This window comes from Ochotona curzoniae, unplaced genomic scaffold, assembly GCF_017591425.1.
Source record: "Ochotona curzoniae isolate NIBS_2020 unplaced genomic scaffold, NIBS_Ocur_1.0 scaffold_3835, whole genome shotgun sequence".
Taxonomy (NCBI): domain Eukaryota; kingdom Metazoa; phylum Chordata; class Mammalia; order Lagomorpha; family Ochotonidae; genus Ochotona; species Ochotona curzoniae.
In genome coordinates, this window is record NW_024467114.1 from 8,072,663 (window position 1) to 8,089,278 (window position 16,616).

The 16,616-nt window shown below is 47.2% G+C and overlaps 1 protein-coding gene across 1 annotated transcript in view; it reads left to right on the forward strand.

The window, feature by feature from the left end:
- CDK14 (cyclin dependent kinase 14) overlaps nucleotides 1-16,616 on the forward strand; it is a 440,392-nt gene that overhangs the window by 329,783 nt on the left and 93,993 nt on the right. The window contains exon 12 of the mRNA XM_040964848.1: nucleotides 590-638. Within this exon, the coding sequence (XP_040820782.1) occupies nucleotides 590-638 (49 nt within the window). The remainder of the gene's footprint in view (nucleotides 1-589; nucleotides 639-16,616) is intronic.

Consider the following 16,616-nt stretch of genomic DNA (forward strand, 5'->3'; position numbering starts at 1 on the left):
GACATTAGCATATGTGCAGAAAGAGACATGCCCGGCATCAACAATTGATATGTTAGCAGATTCAAAGATCACTGAAATCTGTGCTGTATTATTTTGTTATTTTACTTGATAAAATATTTATTTTAAATTTAAGAGCTAGTAAAAAGTATCCGTTACAAATACAGATGTGCACTATAAAACACTGAGCAGGTGTGAATGCTACACATTTTAAGAAAGGAGCTCCAACATTATTGGTAAGCAAAATCTTCGTAGAAAAAATCAACTCTTGATGGATGTGCCAATATTCTTCTGTAAGTCTGCTGAAAGTTTTAAAGTTTGTATTTTACACTGTTTTTTTTTCCTCAATCTAATTTTAAAAATAATTATTCCAAGATAAAACTAGGAAACCAGATTACAAAATATCTTAGAGAAAAGACAAAGTAACAGGCCTCGTTATTTAAAGCGTTACAACTCCGTTTTGCTCTGCCGCTATCCTGTCTGCGGACGAACACTTACTGTAGTCAGTGGTTTTTAAAGAGTTTTCATCAACAGGCGCTCAATGAGTACATCTGATACAAAGATTGTTTATCGTTTTTCTTTTTTATTTCAGAACGCTTCACCCTGTACAGCTCCAAAAACCTTAGACAAGCATGGAATAAGTAAGTCTCTGCAGATTTATGTTCGTTCTTTCTGTGTTGCTCAAGATTCCTGACAGTTTTAGATATCCATGCACGTGGCCATTGGACACTGTGCAATCGTTACTGTGAGCCAGCCACTGTCGGGTTCCTGCAGCAGTGCGGAATCTTAGGGCCTGAATTCACGGTGGTCGGTCTTCTTGCAACTGAATGGCAAGAAAGATTTTAATATCCACAAAATAGAGGACTGGCTTTCTAATCGAAACGGCACATGTGACAGTTTTCACAGCTTTTCAGCTTACCCGTTTTTCCTCTAAATTTTATTGAAAAGCCAAATAAGTGTATCTCTTGAAGTATACAAGTTTGTGCTCCATTTATTTTATTTCTATTATCTGTTCTGACCCCTTGAAATACTCTTATTTCTATTAGTTTTGAAATCTGCATATCTGAAGGTCTGGTTCTCGTAAGTTCTCTGGGAGTGCTTCATGGAAGCTTCCAGATGGAGACAGCAAAGTCATTGAGTCCCTCCTTTTGAATTCTGGGCATCATGTCTGAAGAATTTAGCTGAAGAAAAGATAACTGAGCTGACTTGGGTTAGATAAACCATCATTTGTCATGACAAAATCATATCTGGGAATTTGGTGTTGCAATATCTCTTCTTACAGTTGTGGCCTGTTTAATTTTGGACCCATCAGTTATGAAGGAAAGCAAAAATCTGTTCCATTTAAAATGCCGCAAATAAATGCTGTCAGCAGCTACAGTGGCTCCCTCGTGAGGCGTTACGTTATACAGGAGTCTGTTTGACGGACTTGGGCGTTTATGATCAGTCAGTTTCTGTGTGAAAGCACTTGCTGGACATCAGGCTTTGCCCCTGGAAGTGTCTGTTCTCGGCTTCCCCTGGAAGTGTCCTGTGTGTGCCCTGACCCCTTACGGCCTCCCTTCACACCCAGGAGTCTGATGTGTTTACACTCACTGGCTGTACTTAACGTGTACCATGCGCAGTTGCCAGCTTAATGAAGTGATCATTTTCCTCTCTCACATTTGCTCTAAAAGCTTTGACCAAATAACCAAGTAACCACTGTACGATAAAGCAGTTCAATCAGTTTGTGGAGGGGTCAGCGTATAGCTCACCCCTTAAAGATGCCAGCATCCCGTATTGGATCGCAGGTCAAGTCCTGGCTACTTCCAGTGTGGCTCCCGGAAGATGTGCCCAAGCGCTGTTGTCCCTTGCGTCCCACCTGGGGGACCTGGATGGGTCTGTCCCAGACCTGCCTGTGGTGGCGAGGTTGCAGATGGAGAATCCCTCGCTCACTCACTCTTTCTCACTCTCGTTTACAATTAATAAATACCCGCTGTCTAAAAGTTCACGGGCAAGTGGAATTGAAAGACAGGTTTGTGGGTTCAGGGGCAGATGTTGGGATGTAGCGTATGATGTCACCCCTTAGGATGCCTGCATCCTGTCTCAGGGTTTGAATCCCGGTTACCCCGTGCTTCGAATCCTGCTTCCCACAAGTGTGCGCCTGGGAGGGGCAGAAGTGGCTCACACTGCTTCCGTCAGTCAGGGAGGTCTGGCTGCAGTCCCTGGCCCCTGGCTTCAGCGTGACCCAACCCCAGCTGTTGTGACCATTTCTGTGAATAACTCAGTGGGTAGAAGATCTCTGTCTCTCCCTGTCACTCTGCCTTTTACACAAAAATACTTTTTTTAAATGAGTATTTTGTTCCAAAAAAATATCTTCAATCCGCGCAGTTTCTCCATAGTGCTCGTTTCCCGTGAACTGCTTAAAAGGAACAGGAAAATCCGAATCACGTCCTCAGCATCGCAGTGCTTCTAAGGATGCATCATTAGAGCCGTGGGATTTGCTATCAGAAGTAACTCAGAGGCATTTAATAAACGGAGCCCTACCCTCTGATTACAGTTGAAATATTTTAGGGACATCAATAAGACCAAGGTTGAGCGAAGATTTTGAAATTATGGCCATGGCTTGTTTAGAACCATCCCTTGGCTATTTTGAAGTCTTAACTTTTTGTTGCCTTAAGGCTTCAATTCATAAACACCAAGTAATAATATCATCACTAAGAGTGTTATTAGGACATTACTTACCAGGATGCAATGTTCAGTGTTGAGTCTGTAGAGCCGCGTGATGGCCTCTGGCCGACCACAGCGGCCTGCGAGCCTGGAGGCGCTGAATCTGTATGGACTCTTCCTCCAGATGCACCTCGCAGCCCTGCACCTGCTCTTGCCTCCCGCTGGATCCCCCAGAACCACGTTAAAAGACTGTTAAAGCAAGCACAGCTTTTCCCACCGCCACTCCCCAATTTGCATATCTACAGCATAGTTAATAAAAAAAAAAAACGCAAGCAACTGGCAAATTCTTTGGTACAGTGGGCAGGTGTGAAATGAAGTGAGCTAATTTGTAAGAACTAATTCGAGCCCCATCCGTGTAGGTTAATATGAGGCAGGTGGTTACCATTCCAAATGAAACAACAGTGCCTTTAAAAGTATGCAGTGGTCCGGCTTTGAGAGCTGGCAGATGTGTGAGCCTGCCTCGGAGAGCAGCGGTTTCTAGGGACAGGAACCTGCGAGTCCTTTATTGAAGAGCTAGCGCACGTGGGCCTGTTTACTTGGAGACCGGGATTGCCCCAGGTGACACCCGTGAAGTTCTCTGCGGCTTCGTTTTCATCAGTAACCGTGGGCATAGTTCTACCCTTTGAAATGTTTCTTTAGTGTTCTGAAAAAACAAAGCAGTAATGGGGGGATTTTTCAATGACCCAGCGGACATTGAAACTCAAAAGGATACAGAGGAAAAATCTCAGTTATAGGAGTAAGAAGAATAAATCTACATCAGTAAAGAAAGTAGTCCTTTTGTTTTCTTATCATGGAAGTACAGGAACCATGTGGGTTCTTCCATATGAGAAGGTTTTGGATAATAGAGAGACAAGTCTGAATTGTATAAAAACACGCCCTATTCTCTGCCTGCCTCAAAACACTCCATTTTATTTCATTGGAGTAGTAAAGACTCGAGCTCTTTCTCCTCCCAGTCTCTCTATTTATAGTTGCCTGACGTTGGCATGTATGTGCAATCAACCAAGTATTTCAGCCACTTAAAAGATGTTTTCTCGTCTTGGCCAGAGAGGAAGGCTTACTCCGCGCTCTCCAGCAAAGTCCAGGCTGAGATTCCAGGAACACATTTGCTTGTTTTGGAATTCTCCAACAGCTGAGCGGTCTGGGAGGTTTGTTCAGTATCAGAGAGAGGGAACTGAGCGTAAACCACAAAGTTGAGAGAACAGTGCTGCTAGCCGGGGAAGCGGAAGGGCCCGCAAGCATCCACTGTGCTGGTCCACGCGTCCTGCTTGCCCCACCCCAGCCTCCTGCTCATCCTTCTGCTGGTTAAGTGCCATTAGATTTCTCCTAAGAACGTATGAAAATTAGATTTTAAGTGTATAGCTAATAAGCAAACACTTGGCAAAGCTTGTCTTTTGGGGACCACACACAAACACACTCTCAAACACACACAAAAACAGAGCAGAAAATATTTATGGGCTGTGTTTGAATCTACCTGCCAAGTCATAGATCCTGGTTTATAAGATTTAGAATTGTTTTCTAATTTAGTATTCTTGAACCTTCCATGAATATTTCATCTGATTTGATGTTTGACTTCCAAAACATAATTTAAAGATGACTCAATAGTGATGTTACATATACATAAAAAAAAAATACATTCAAACTAAAATGTAAAGGAATAGCAGCTCTCACACTGTGTCTCTGGTTCTCCATTGCATTTTTGTGTCACCATATTTGATGTATTCCCCCTAAGACTTAACTCGGTGCTTTCCCAAGAAACTGATGGGCCCTGTTTAACATTTTGCCTTTTTCTTGTCCGTTAATCTGAAATTTTCTAGCATAAACTGTGCGGCAAGCTACAAGTGAGAGCAAGGCATGAACCCTTTTATGGCACTAGGGGGAGCAGTTGAGTCAGATCTTGAAATCTTTTCTACTTTTTTCATTGTTCATTTTTGCTATAATTCTATTTACTTCAAAGTAACGATTTTAATTTACTCAGTGCCTTAGAGATTTGTTCTTTAATATTTTCAAAGAAATTATCCTACACACCGATTCACCTCTGGCTGGGAGTGGGTTTATTGGGATGATGTGTTCAGCAGTAGACACACAGCCTCTTAACCCGGAGGAGGTGCTACAGTTATTGGTTGCCCAGTTTTGTGGGCTCAGGACCTGCCTTAGAAAGCTTGATGGCCTTGAGTCTGTCACCCTTGAAAGTGTAGTTTCCAACGCAGGTATACTCAGATCCAAGCAAATCTCTTATCTGACCATTGGATACCTATGCGTGGCATTTGGAGGCCCTCCGAGGGTTCACCTGCTTGTTTGAAAGTTTGCACTGAAGGGAACATTCATTTTCACAAGAACAAATCATCAGTTCAGTTGTTGCAGGCATTGCATGGCTGTGATGTTAACCCCTTGCCACCTAAAGGGAGACAGGAGGGAGACCTCGCAGGAGAGACACTCTGGGCTCTGATGGGAACCCGGGAGTCCTCAAAGAGGACAGAGCAAAGATATGGCCCATGACCCAGGCAGAAGCAGGTAGCAGGAAGACCAAGAGGAAGCCGCCGAAAGAGAAGCAATGCATTTGCCAAAGGCCTTACCCTGCCATGCAGTGTGGCCGCGGCATGGACGCACGAAAGCGCCTGGCACGGGCCTTCCGTACGCTTGTTGCTCCAGTCTTACGATGGAGGTGGTAACGGTGATTATTGTTTGGACAACCATGGCAATTGAAGATTTACTTTAAGTCCATTATCATATCCTTATGTGCCCTGTACAGTAGTAATTTATACCTTTATTTGCTTGTTTGTTTATTTGGGGAAGAGAGAGAAAGAGCATATATGTGTTTCCATTCTCTGGAAATTCTTTTATGCTAGTAACAGCTGGGAAGAGGCAGAGCAAGGATGCCAGAACTCAGGCAGGGTCTCCGATGTGGCTCGCACGACCCTGACTGCTTGAGGTCCTCGCGTGATGCCTCCCACGGAACGTGGTGGAGGGGAGCTGGAGAAGAGATTATGACAGCACCAGCGTCTTTACCACCGGGCAAAGTGTGTGCCCTTACAGCAGTCTTTTGAGGTGGTAAGGGACAGTATTATCTTTGTTTTATAGTTTAAGCTGGAAAAAGAATCCGATGTGTTTAAATAATCAGTGTAATTGAAAAGAATGCCCTGCGGTGCGTTCCGTAGATGCGTTGTTAGCAGTTTTGAGAGCCTGATGTGCATGAGGGCTTGTTCATCGCGGGCTTTACTTGGTTCTCAATGCAGCTTTTGCTGGGGAGGTCTCTTCTTGGAGCGGATCTCATTCCCAGGCTAGGATTTTATGCAGTGAGAGACCTGGGACAGGAACCTGACTTCCTGGGTCCCTGGGGAAAACCATCTGTAATGAGAAGTCCACAGCTTTGTCCTTCCTCGCTGCTGGGGAAGGCACGGCTTGTGACAGGCATGTGCCAGGGATGACAGTCTGCCTGCCACCCGCTCACTCCCTGCTGACGAGCATGGTCCCTGGCACACTCTGCCGCCCCCAGGAGCTTATCTCCCATCACTCTGTGTCATTGCCAGCTTTCTTGTCTGTGTCTTTTTTTGTGCAGGAAAGAGTTTACTGACATTCATAACCCTCGGAGATGGCCAGGGCAGGCCCCACGCTGTCTCTTATCTGTTGGGCACAAGTTTTTGGTTCCCCTTCTGACAGGCAGAAAACATCTGTCTTTTCTGTTGCTAATTGGCAGTTTGTGCCAGGCTTGGGAGCTGGCAGCAGCCGTTGTTTTTCCATCCTTTCAGAATATGGGCTGGACTCTGTACAGCCAGCACCTTGCTCCTGCCATGCAGCTCACGGCAGGAGGCTCGAGTCCAGCAAAACTTGTGAAGTGACATCCAGCTGCCAGGGGCAGGGGAGCTGGTGTCCTTGCTCACTTCCCCATAGGGACAAGACTAGAATTTAGGCTTTCTTGACGTTTTCACCCATACAGATTCTGAAAGGGAGAACTGAAGCAGCGTCCCGCACCTCTCATAGTGGAGTGTTTGTATTCCATAACTGCCGTGGCACACGGCCCCAGGTGTGTCAGTGTGTCCGCTCGGCGTTCTGTACAGCACAGGGCGGAAGGCCTCTGCTACTTTCCAAGCTGAGTCCCTGAGGCCAGAGTGTGGCCAGGCGGAGGAGACAGTTTGCTCCCAGGATCACGCCTGTCAGAGGTGGGGCTGAGGTCTCCCGTCCCTGGCTTATTGTCAGCCAGGAGCTGCGGGCCAGCTCCCTGAGGCCACCTGTGTGCGTTGTCACATTGCGGCCTCCTCCTTTAAACCCAGGTTCAGGTCTCCCGGGCTTCGTCTTCATCCCCATTCGTTTTCTGCTTCCTGCAGGAAAAAGTTCCTGGCTTCTAAAGGTTCAGGTGCTCAGGGCCAACCTGCCAGGCTGATCCAGGTTAACTTTGCAGTGAGGTGTGTAGCCCTGTTTACGTCTGCAGGGTTCCCTCTGCCATCACAAGCCACATGCTCCCAGGCTTCGGGACTTGGCAAGTGGACATCGTTGGGGCCTCTCTACCTATGTTTCCTGTTGAGTTGGGAGTCACAGGTGAAGCATGGAGAGAACAAAGCCACCCGTGAGGTCAGACATCCTGTCTGATGGGTCCATGTTCCAGTTTCACTAACAGGGATCCTCGACCCTGGCACAGAGGAGAGAAGGCTGAAGCGTAGGAACGAAGCATTTGGGTTGCCCACTGCTGTCACCCTTAGATCCCTGTGACTCTTCAGTGCTTGCGCTGTGATTTGAGAACTGGAACTTTCATTTTACTCAAATTTAAATGAATTGAAATGTCAGGGAACCACGTGTGGTCATTGGAAGCCGTGTTGGACAGTGCGATCGTAGAACCACAGGTGAGGCATTCCAGCGCGTGACGTGCTTGCTGGTGTCATATGAGCGTGAAGGTCTGATGCCATACACTGTCCTCCCTGAAGGGTAGTTGGCATCTGGCACTTCAGGTCCCCAGAGACCTGGCATCCCATTTTGACTTCTCACCCCTGTCTTTTATTTGTAAATACTCTGAGGGGGTAGAGCGGCAGCAGTGCCCATCAGTGCGCAAGGCGGGCAGAGTGGCAGGAGTGCCCATCAGTGAGCAGGGCAGGGAGAGTGGCAGGAGTGCCCGTCAGTGAGCAGGGCGGGCAGAGTGGCAGGAGTGCCCATCAGTGAGCAGGGCGGGCAGAGTGGCAGGAGTGCCCATCAGTGAGCAGGGCAGGCAGAGTGGCAGGAGTGCCCGTCAGTGAGCAGGGCAGGGAGAGTGGCAGGAGTGCCCATCAGTGAGCAGGGCGGGCAGAGTGGCAGGAGTGCCCGTCAGTGAGCAGGGCAGGGAGAGTGGCAGGAGTGCCCGTCAGTGAGCAGGGTGGGCAGAGCGGCAGGAGTGCCCATCAGTGAGCAGGGCAGGGAGAGTGGCAGGAGTGCCCGTCAGTGAGCAGGGCGGGCAGAGTGGCAGGAGTGCCCATCAGTGAGCAGGGCAGGGAGAGTGGCAGGAGTGCTCGTCAGTGAGCAGGGCGGGCAGAGCGGCAGGAGTGCCCATCAGTGAGCAGGGCAGGGAGAGTGGCAGGAGTGCCCGTCAGTGAGCAGGGCGGGGAGAGTGGCAGGAGTGCCCGTCAGTGAGCAGGGCAGGCAGAGTGGCAGGAGTGCCCATCAGTGAGCAGGGCGGGCAGAGTGGCAGGAGTGCCCATCAGTGAGCAGGGCAGGGAGAGTGGCAGGAGTGCCCGTCAGTGAGCAGGGCGGGCAGAGCGGCAGGAGTGCCCATCAGTGAGCAGGGCGGGCAGAGTGGCACTATCAAAGAGCTTCAAGTGGACAGCCCTCCCCGCACTCCTCCCCTGCAGAAGCCACACTGTTCCCTCCCGAGGGGCGCTGCCTGTTGCAAGCATCTGTGTTTCTTCTCCTTGTTCTCACTGCCTTTACTGTTGGGAGCTGCTAGGGTTAGCCACAGAGCTCGCTGCACTTTTTGAACTCCCGTAGGAATTCACCTCTCCACTGCTGTTCCGGTTGCATTGATCTCCTCTAACTCTACTCGGGAAATATCACAAAGGCTCGGCCTCCTGCTCCCCACGTGAGGGATGCTATAGAGACGAGCTCCATTTGCCAAATAAGTCCCCCTTCCTCAAATCAAGCGCCGGTCTCCTTCCCTGGGCCCCTGTTTGTATACAGATTAATCCGAAGCTTCAGAACGTGGGAGAATGTCACATTTCAGGGAGTGAAGTACAAATGGAAAGAGGAAGTTTTTACCTCTCTTTAGTTAAGACGCACCTGATAGGTGATCCCTTTGCTCTACATCTATTTGCATCTTATTCTTTTTTTTAGAAACTATTGGTGGAGTTTGTGCATTTTCAGCCTCCAAAAGAAAGCAAACACCAGAAATCCCTAGAGAATCAGGGGACATTTAATACGTGTCACTCTTTGGCTGGAAGGCCATGCCCTCCGCCCTTGACCTTGGGTGATTGCGCTGGCCTGTAAGGCTGCCTTCTGGGGGAGGCCTTCTGCGTCTGGGACTTGACTTGTATTCGTTGTGAGAATGCGCTGACTGGGCTGTTCCTGTTGGCCATGCGTATTGCACAGTGGCTGTGTGCGTCCTGGCAGTCCTTGGCTTAAGACTGCACAGTTAATCAACATTCACGGGAGCCACGGAAGGACAGAGAAGCAGAAGGATGACGGCACAAAGGAAGTGCTGGCATCAGTGGCAATGCAGTGCCCGAGGGCCGCGTGGTCTTTGCTATCTTCTCTTGATCCTAGATCCACTAAACTCTGTAACAGGAAGCCCACTGACTTTGGAGCCTTGGGTCTTCCCGTTAGGAGAACCCCCTGGCACAAAAACTGTCTAATCTGTAAGTAAGGCATGGGTGGAAATGCTGGGCACTGTCCAAAGCACAGTCCGGCAGATGTTCATTCTCTCCTTTCAGCAGCTTGTGCCACTCGGGGTTTCTCTCAGGCCCACAGGTGCAGTGTTCCTGTGCGTGGGCAGCTCCCCTCGAGGGGACCCTGCCTCCTTGGCATGTGCTCAGCTGCCTGGTCCCCACATCCTGTTCTTTTCTGAAGATTTTCTCATGCAGAAACCAGATTCCCATCTCCCCGCCACTTTCTCCCTGAGAGTGATAGTTAACAAATAGTGTTGTACATAATTAATGCAAAACCGCGATTTTCTTAAGTCTTGAAACACATCTATTAGACAGTTTTCCTAATTGGATTGAAGGAATCCCGTAGATGGATCACAGCTGCCAAGTTCAGTCGTCTGCTGGAGCTTTCCCTGCCGTGCTACCTGTGTGAGAGCTGTGGGATGAGCCAGAGCTGCTGTGGAAGGCCTGGTGGTCTCACTGGCGAGGCTGAGATGTCCATGGGCTGGGGGGAGACCAAGAGGATGACTTAGCTTCCTTTTTAATAAATATTCGTTTGAAAGAGTGAAATGGAAGGGAAGGGGAGAGAAAGATATCCGATCTGTTGGTTCACACCTCCAATAGATGTCACCACAGCTGGAAGGGCCTCTGTTCAGGTCTCCCATGTGGGCGGCAGGCGCTCAAACAGCGAAGCCATCATCTGCTACTCTCCAGGCAGGTCTGGAGGGAGCTGGATCAGAAATGGATTAGCAGGGACTTGAACCCTCACTCCAGCCTGGAATGCAGGTACGACACCAGTTGCACCATCACATTGGCCCCATGACCAACTTCATGGAATGGTTAAGAAAGGCCGGAAGCACGAGCTTGCTGCATACATCTCATTACTTGTGAGTTCTCCTGTGCCTTTCAGATGCCATGCCAGGCCCGTATCCTGTAGCACACACCCTGTGTTAAGTTCTAAGATCCCGCACAAGAATGACTTGAATTATAGCTTTCAATATGTCTCTACTAAAAACAAATGCATAAAAATGCCTTAAATACCCTTGCCTGCAACTCCCAAATCCATTTTTGTCTTATCTGAAAGAGCATTGTTAGGTTCTTTGAACATTTGGAAGGAGCTCAGAAAAACCTGTTACTGATGGTTGACATTTGAAGTCTTACCGTGTGGATGGTGTGTGCAGAGGAATGGAAAGTCTGGCCCTCATCACATTGTTGTTGGGCACGCGTTCGTACATCTGTGTGTGAATTCTCTACAAGCGAGGGCCAGCCGTCCTTAATCCCTCCAGACCTGATATACAAACACGCTGCCAAACAGAGAACTTCCCTTAAATTATTCAAATCTCCCCATACGTGACTTCCCACTCTCCCTGCATTGGAAAGCATTTGATCATAAATTCAATTAAATCGGCCATCATCTTTGTGATGTTTGTCCAGCTAAGTCCTTTAGTGTCTAAACCAATAAACATACCAGCTGGGTGTGTGCGTGTATGTGTGTGTGTGTTGTGTGTTTATGGAATGACTGTTGAAAAAGAGTCAATTTAAAGTAAAGGCAAAGTTTGGGTCTCATTGCTTGAGCCAGATTTTGATCACTTTCCCCAAGCCAGAATCCAAAAGATTGACGTCTGGGGGTGGGGTGTGTGTGTAAAAATCATGTATATTTCTTTAACTACATTTGTTTTCATTTTCCACCTCCGTGCCTGTTTCAGTGTGTTGACTTCTTGGTCACAATCGGCATGCTTTGGGGATGTCAGCAGAAGCTGCCAGGCCACAGCACGTACTTTTCCCTTTCTCACACCCTCTGGCATCTCATTGTGACAAAGATGGCATGACTGGGCACATTAAAGTCTGTTGGGGAGAATGCCACTGTGAGACCACAATACAATTTATAATTTTTCATTCAAATGCCAGCCAAAAAGTGAGATCTGTTTGGGGCTTAGAGATGTTGATTGCTTCTGGCCATAACCCACAATCTTTATCTCCCTGTCTCTTTGTCTCGCCCTTCCTGTTTCTCTCTCACGCGCACAGTCAACCTCCTCCCCCCATTTTCGTCTCACGTTGACTAATGACTTTACTGATTTGTATGTAACTGATCTCTTACATTCTTTATCTTACATACATACATGTACATGTGACCAGGGTGGGTGGAGAAAGCAGAAGAACATATGGTAGACCAGCTAGTTACCGCCATAAAATAGAAATAGATATAGATGCATACATATGCTTATATATGAATAAGTATATAGATTCTATATAAATGTGTATATATGCTTTTATATATTTTTCCCCTTCTAGCAACAACAGTTCAAGTGTCTATTAGAGAAGCCAGAGCTGCCCCATGCTTCAGCTGCCTGCCCATTTAGATGCCTGGGACTAACTGCACCATTTTATTTACAAAGAGGAAGACAAGTGGCATTCCCCACTTCCCCACATTTCTTGTGACCCTGACGAAAGTTCGTAATCTGAGTGCAGTTGTCCCCACAGCTCTGACTTCACGTGGTGATCAGGTGAGGCTTTGTGTTCCTGACTTGGACTGCTTCTCTTCCACGTCCCTTACTTCTAAGTTGTAGCTGCCAAATGAATTCTGACGTCTCTGATTTTCCCCCAAGGAAATAGAAAAGGGTTGGCACAGGGGCATTGCCGCAGGGACATTGGCCCTGCATCTGGAATCCAGCCTGAGAAAGGCTCCTTCTTCTACCCCATAGCACATCTTTGGGGATGTATTGGTCACCCACACCTCCTCTCCATTGCCACATTCATTGATTTTCTCAGTTAACACCGATTTGAAAAACCAAGTCCTATCAATACTACATACTTCCTTTTAGAAATTTCCAGCAGCTGCATTTAATCTTGAGACTCTGGAGTAGTGCTGCCCATTGATTCTGTAATTTCACTTCTCACATAGATTGCCACTAGCCAGGGGTGGCTATTGAGTAATTTATAATGTAACCAACACCATTGAAGAACTGAAATATTTTTATTTTGATCTCTCTCTCTTTTGAAATGTTGACTTTTTTGTTTGAGAAACAGAGTTCCCATCGCTCTAGTTCACATATCAGCAGTTGAGTGGAAGAGGCCAGGCCACGGCCGCGGATCAGGAGGAACTCACCCAGGTCTCACCAAGTAGCTGAGCCCTCGGCAGCGCGTCCCACGGTCAGTCTGAGGAGCAGAGCCGCGTATCCAACCCAGACACTCCCATGTGGGTCAGTGGCCTCTCCATCAGTGGTATAACTGCCAGGCTAAGGGCACCTTTCCCGCCACACCCCGGAGTTTATCAGTTTAAATAGCCACATGGAGCTAGTGGCTATCAAACTGGAATGGGCAGAGCTAAATGTGATTTCTGATTAATTTACAGCAAATGTTTTATTTACTAAAATCTACCGTGAGACAGATTGGGTTTTTCATCTGGAATCCTACTGCCTAAGTTTTTACTTTGTCACTCATTTCTTTCTCAGACAGATGCGAGCCTAACTCAAAACCCTCTGACGCTCACCACAGCTCCGTTTCTATGAGAACATGGTAGAGATTTTCTTTGGTTTGGTTGAATGCTGGAGCTTTCCTGGGCGTCCGGAGTGGAGTTTGCAGGCGTGACATTTACTGGTTCTGTGCGTGTCAGCCAGCCCACACTCTGAACTCCGGGGCTTGTTTATAGCTAGATTTCCTAATCATACAAACAGAACTTAAGCAACGTGCTAAAATATGTCAAGCAGCATACAAGCTTGACACATGCTGGTGCATTTTCTAAGTAGCTTTTGTGGCCGGGAGTACTTCCAAAAGTTCATGACAAGTGGAATTAAAAGATGTTTAGTTTGGTGCAGAAATTATGAACTTCATCTGTAGTTTTTTTTTTCATAATTCTCATCTTTTCAGTGTGAACTTTTAGAATATATATTCATGAATTTCAAAATTTATGCACCAAAATTAATTTGCTGATTAATTCCATTTCCCCTGAATATTTTGAAATACCCTTGTATTTGTGAGTACACGTGCGTTAAAAAATAGCTCTGTACCTTGGCTACGGTCTGTTCTTTTGAAAGTTTTCTTTGAAGTTCCCGAGTAATCAAATTTTCTGTTTGCTCCATTTTGTGCATACTACTGGTTTTAAGACAGAAGCAGATTCTTTAAAAAAAAAAAATAAGTTGTGTGTCAGACCACCAGCTTCTAACCCATGTTAGGGACAGACGTAAAAAGACCCTTTTCTCACAGATGAGAAAATTATATGTGACTTAACCCAAATGACAGCAGTGAATGTGCCGTTTTGAAATTGTTTGTCTTTCATTTCTGTTGTAAAGATAGAATTAGTGCTAAAAACAATAGGAGATAAAACCACTCTAGCAATTGTTTTTAATTTGCAGTCTCTTCAAGGCCCTGTGGAATGGCAGGCACTGTACTGTTATAAATTACTTCATGGATTTAAGTAGATGTGGAGATAAATTCAGGGTGGGGGAGGAATGTGCCTGCTTTTCCTAAAAGCTCCTCAAATCCGGCTGCACCACACCTGTACCCCCAGATGTGCGGCTTCTGTTACCATAGAGAATGCGAAGCTGGTCGCCAGTCTTATTTTTACTGAAGGGATCAGATTCTTGGAATAGCCGAGGTAATGCCACACCACAAGGCACAAGTGACCCAGGTCGTGAGGGACCATGGCATTCTTTGGGACTGATGTCCAGAACCTGCCATCATTAGGAGTGATGGCTTCTGTTGATGGACTTGTGGCTTTGCTGCAGAGAAATCAGTCGAGCTGAAATAGCCATAAGGTAGCCATTTTCAAAATCAAGATTTTGGCTGTTTGGTAATAGTGATGAAGTCATGGGCGGGTTCCTACTGGTAGAGAGAGCATGAAAGGCCAAAAGGCAAGGGTTTGAAGCTGAAAGTGGTCCTCGGCCTGCTCCCTAGCGGAGGTGGCATACACCCTGGACATGCTGGTGATCTAGTTGCTCCTTCAGTTCCACACTCGTGTGTGAATGTAGGAGAAACATCTTTTGAAGGAACTGTATGTAGTACATTTTCTAAATATTTAAAAACCCTTTGCTGTGTTCTCGTTTGCAGCTGTATCAGAGTAGAATAATTTATTTCCCGGACCTTGATAAAAAAAAGATGCTACCATTATCCCTGCCTAAACACACACCACACCACACCACACCACGTCACACCACACCACACCACACCACACCACACCACACCACGTCACACCACACCACGTCACACCACACCACGTCACACCACACCACGTCACACCACACCACGTCACACCACACCACACCACACCACACCACACCACACCACACCACGTCACACCACACCACACCACACCACACCACACCACGTCACACCACACCACACCACGTCACACCACGTCACACCACGTCACACCACACCACACCACACCACACCACACCACACCACATCACACCACACCACACCACACCACACCACACCACACCACACCACGTCACACCACACCACACCACACCACACCACACCATGTCACACCACACCACACCACACCACACCACACCACGTCACACCACACCACACCACACCACGTCACACCACACCACACCACACCACACCACGTCACACCACGTCACACCACACCACGTCACACCACGTCACACCACGTCACACCACACCACACCACACCACACCACATCACACCACATCACACCACGTCACAGTTACTCAGGATCTGGGGAGGTGTCCGTTTGTTGCTCTGAAGCTCTGAGGCCCTGGTTCAGATGTTGGGGAGTCCCTCTCTTTGGGGTTCTCTCTGAGAAAGGTTTGAGTGAGCAGAGGTGGAAGGGTAGGTGCATAGAAGATATGCACTCTTGTTTTGAGCCCGCACCCTGGTTCCTACAGCACAGGAATCAGGGTACGGAAGACTGTGATTGGGAAGGAAAGCAGGAGCCGAGAGTCGAGAAAGACAGCGGACACTCAGGAAGGGGACAAGCATAATGGGAATGAAGGGCAGAGTGGCAAGGAAGGAAGTATCTTTTGGATGGTCACACAGCCAAACACGTTTACAAAATCTTCCCCAAACTTAGATACAAATCCCAAAGCAGATCTGTCGAGAATTTTCCATCTAAAGCAATACTGACACAGTTTTGCTTAGGTTACCGTATCATTGTCTAATTTGGGGGCGCTTTTAAAGTTTTTTTGAGATAAGTTATGTGTAGGTTTGTTCCGTGACCACAATCCTCCTCACCCTTATCATTTCCATTACTTATAAATCCTCCCACCACGTGTCTCCTGCCGAGGAATTTTTGGGGAGACACTCTGCTGGTGAACATGATATTGCAGTCCTAAAGAATTCATTTTACTGCACTGGGAAAGTCAGTTTAATTTGGTCCATGTATGCAATTGGTGGCTTGGTAGCAGTGACGTCAGAGTTAATGCTAGCAGTTACATCTTTTCATGTATACATTTTGTTGTGTCTGCAGTAGGACGAACACTCTGTCTTCATTCATAAAGAGATTTCCTGATGGGCTAGTCAAGCTTATTTCAGCAATTTTCTTTTCCTGTCTTCAATTATTTAGTATTCTGGAAAACAGATCTGCAAATACAGTCCTGTCTTACCATGCATGTGCATAACGGGGACTATAAGCCATTGTCAAAATAACCCTGGTGATCAAAAGAAAGGACATGTACATCTAATAGTGTAAATATAATGGGTGTTTTCTGTGGTCTCCCTCAAAGCACCCTTCGTAAACACGTGTTCCTCAGAATCACAGCTTCCTCTTTCAGGAGGAAGAAAGAGTGCTAGAAAGAGACTCGTCTCTCTTATTTTTCATTTTTAAAAACTTTGTTTTCTTCTTTAGGCAGAATGACAGAGTGACAGACATACCTCCCATCCCTGGTTCACTCCACAAACACCTACAATAGCTGGATCTGCCCCAGGCTGAAGCCAGGAGCCAGGAGTTCCATCTGGGAGCTTCGTCTGCCATACCCACGTCATTGGCAGGGACCCAAATACTTGAGCCATCCACTGCTACATCCCCGGCATATTAATAGGAAGCTGGATGGGAACAGAGGTTGACTCACTCCTAGGCATCCCCAAAGGGGACTTAATGCAGCTCAAGTCGCAGACTGCACCTCAGACTCATT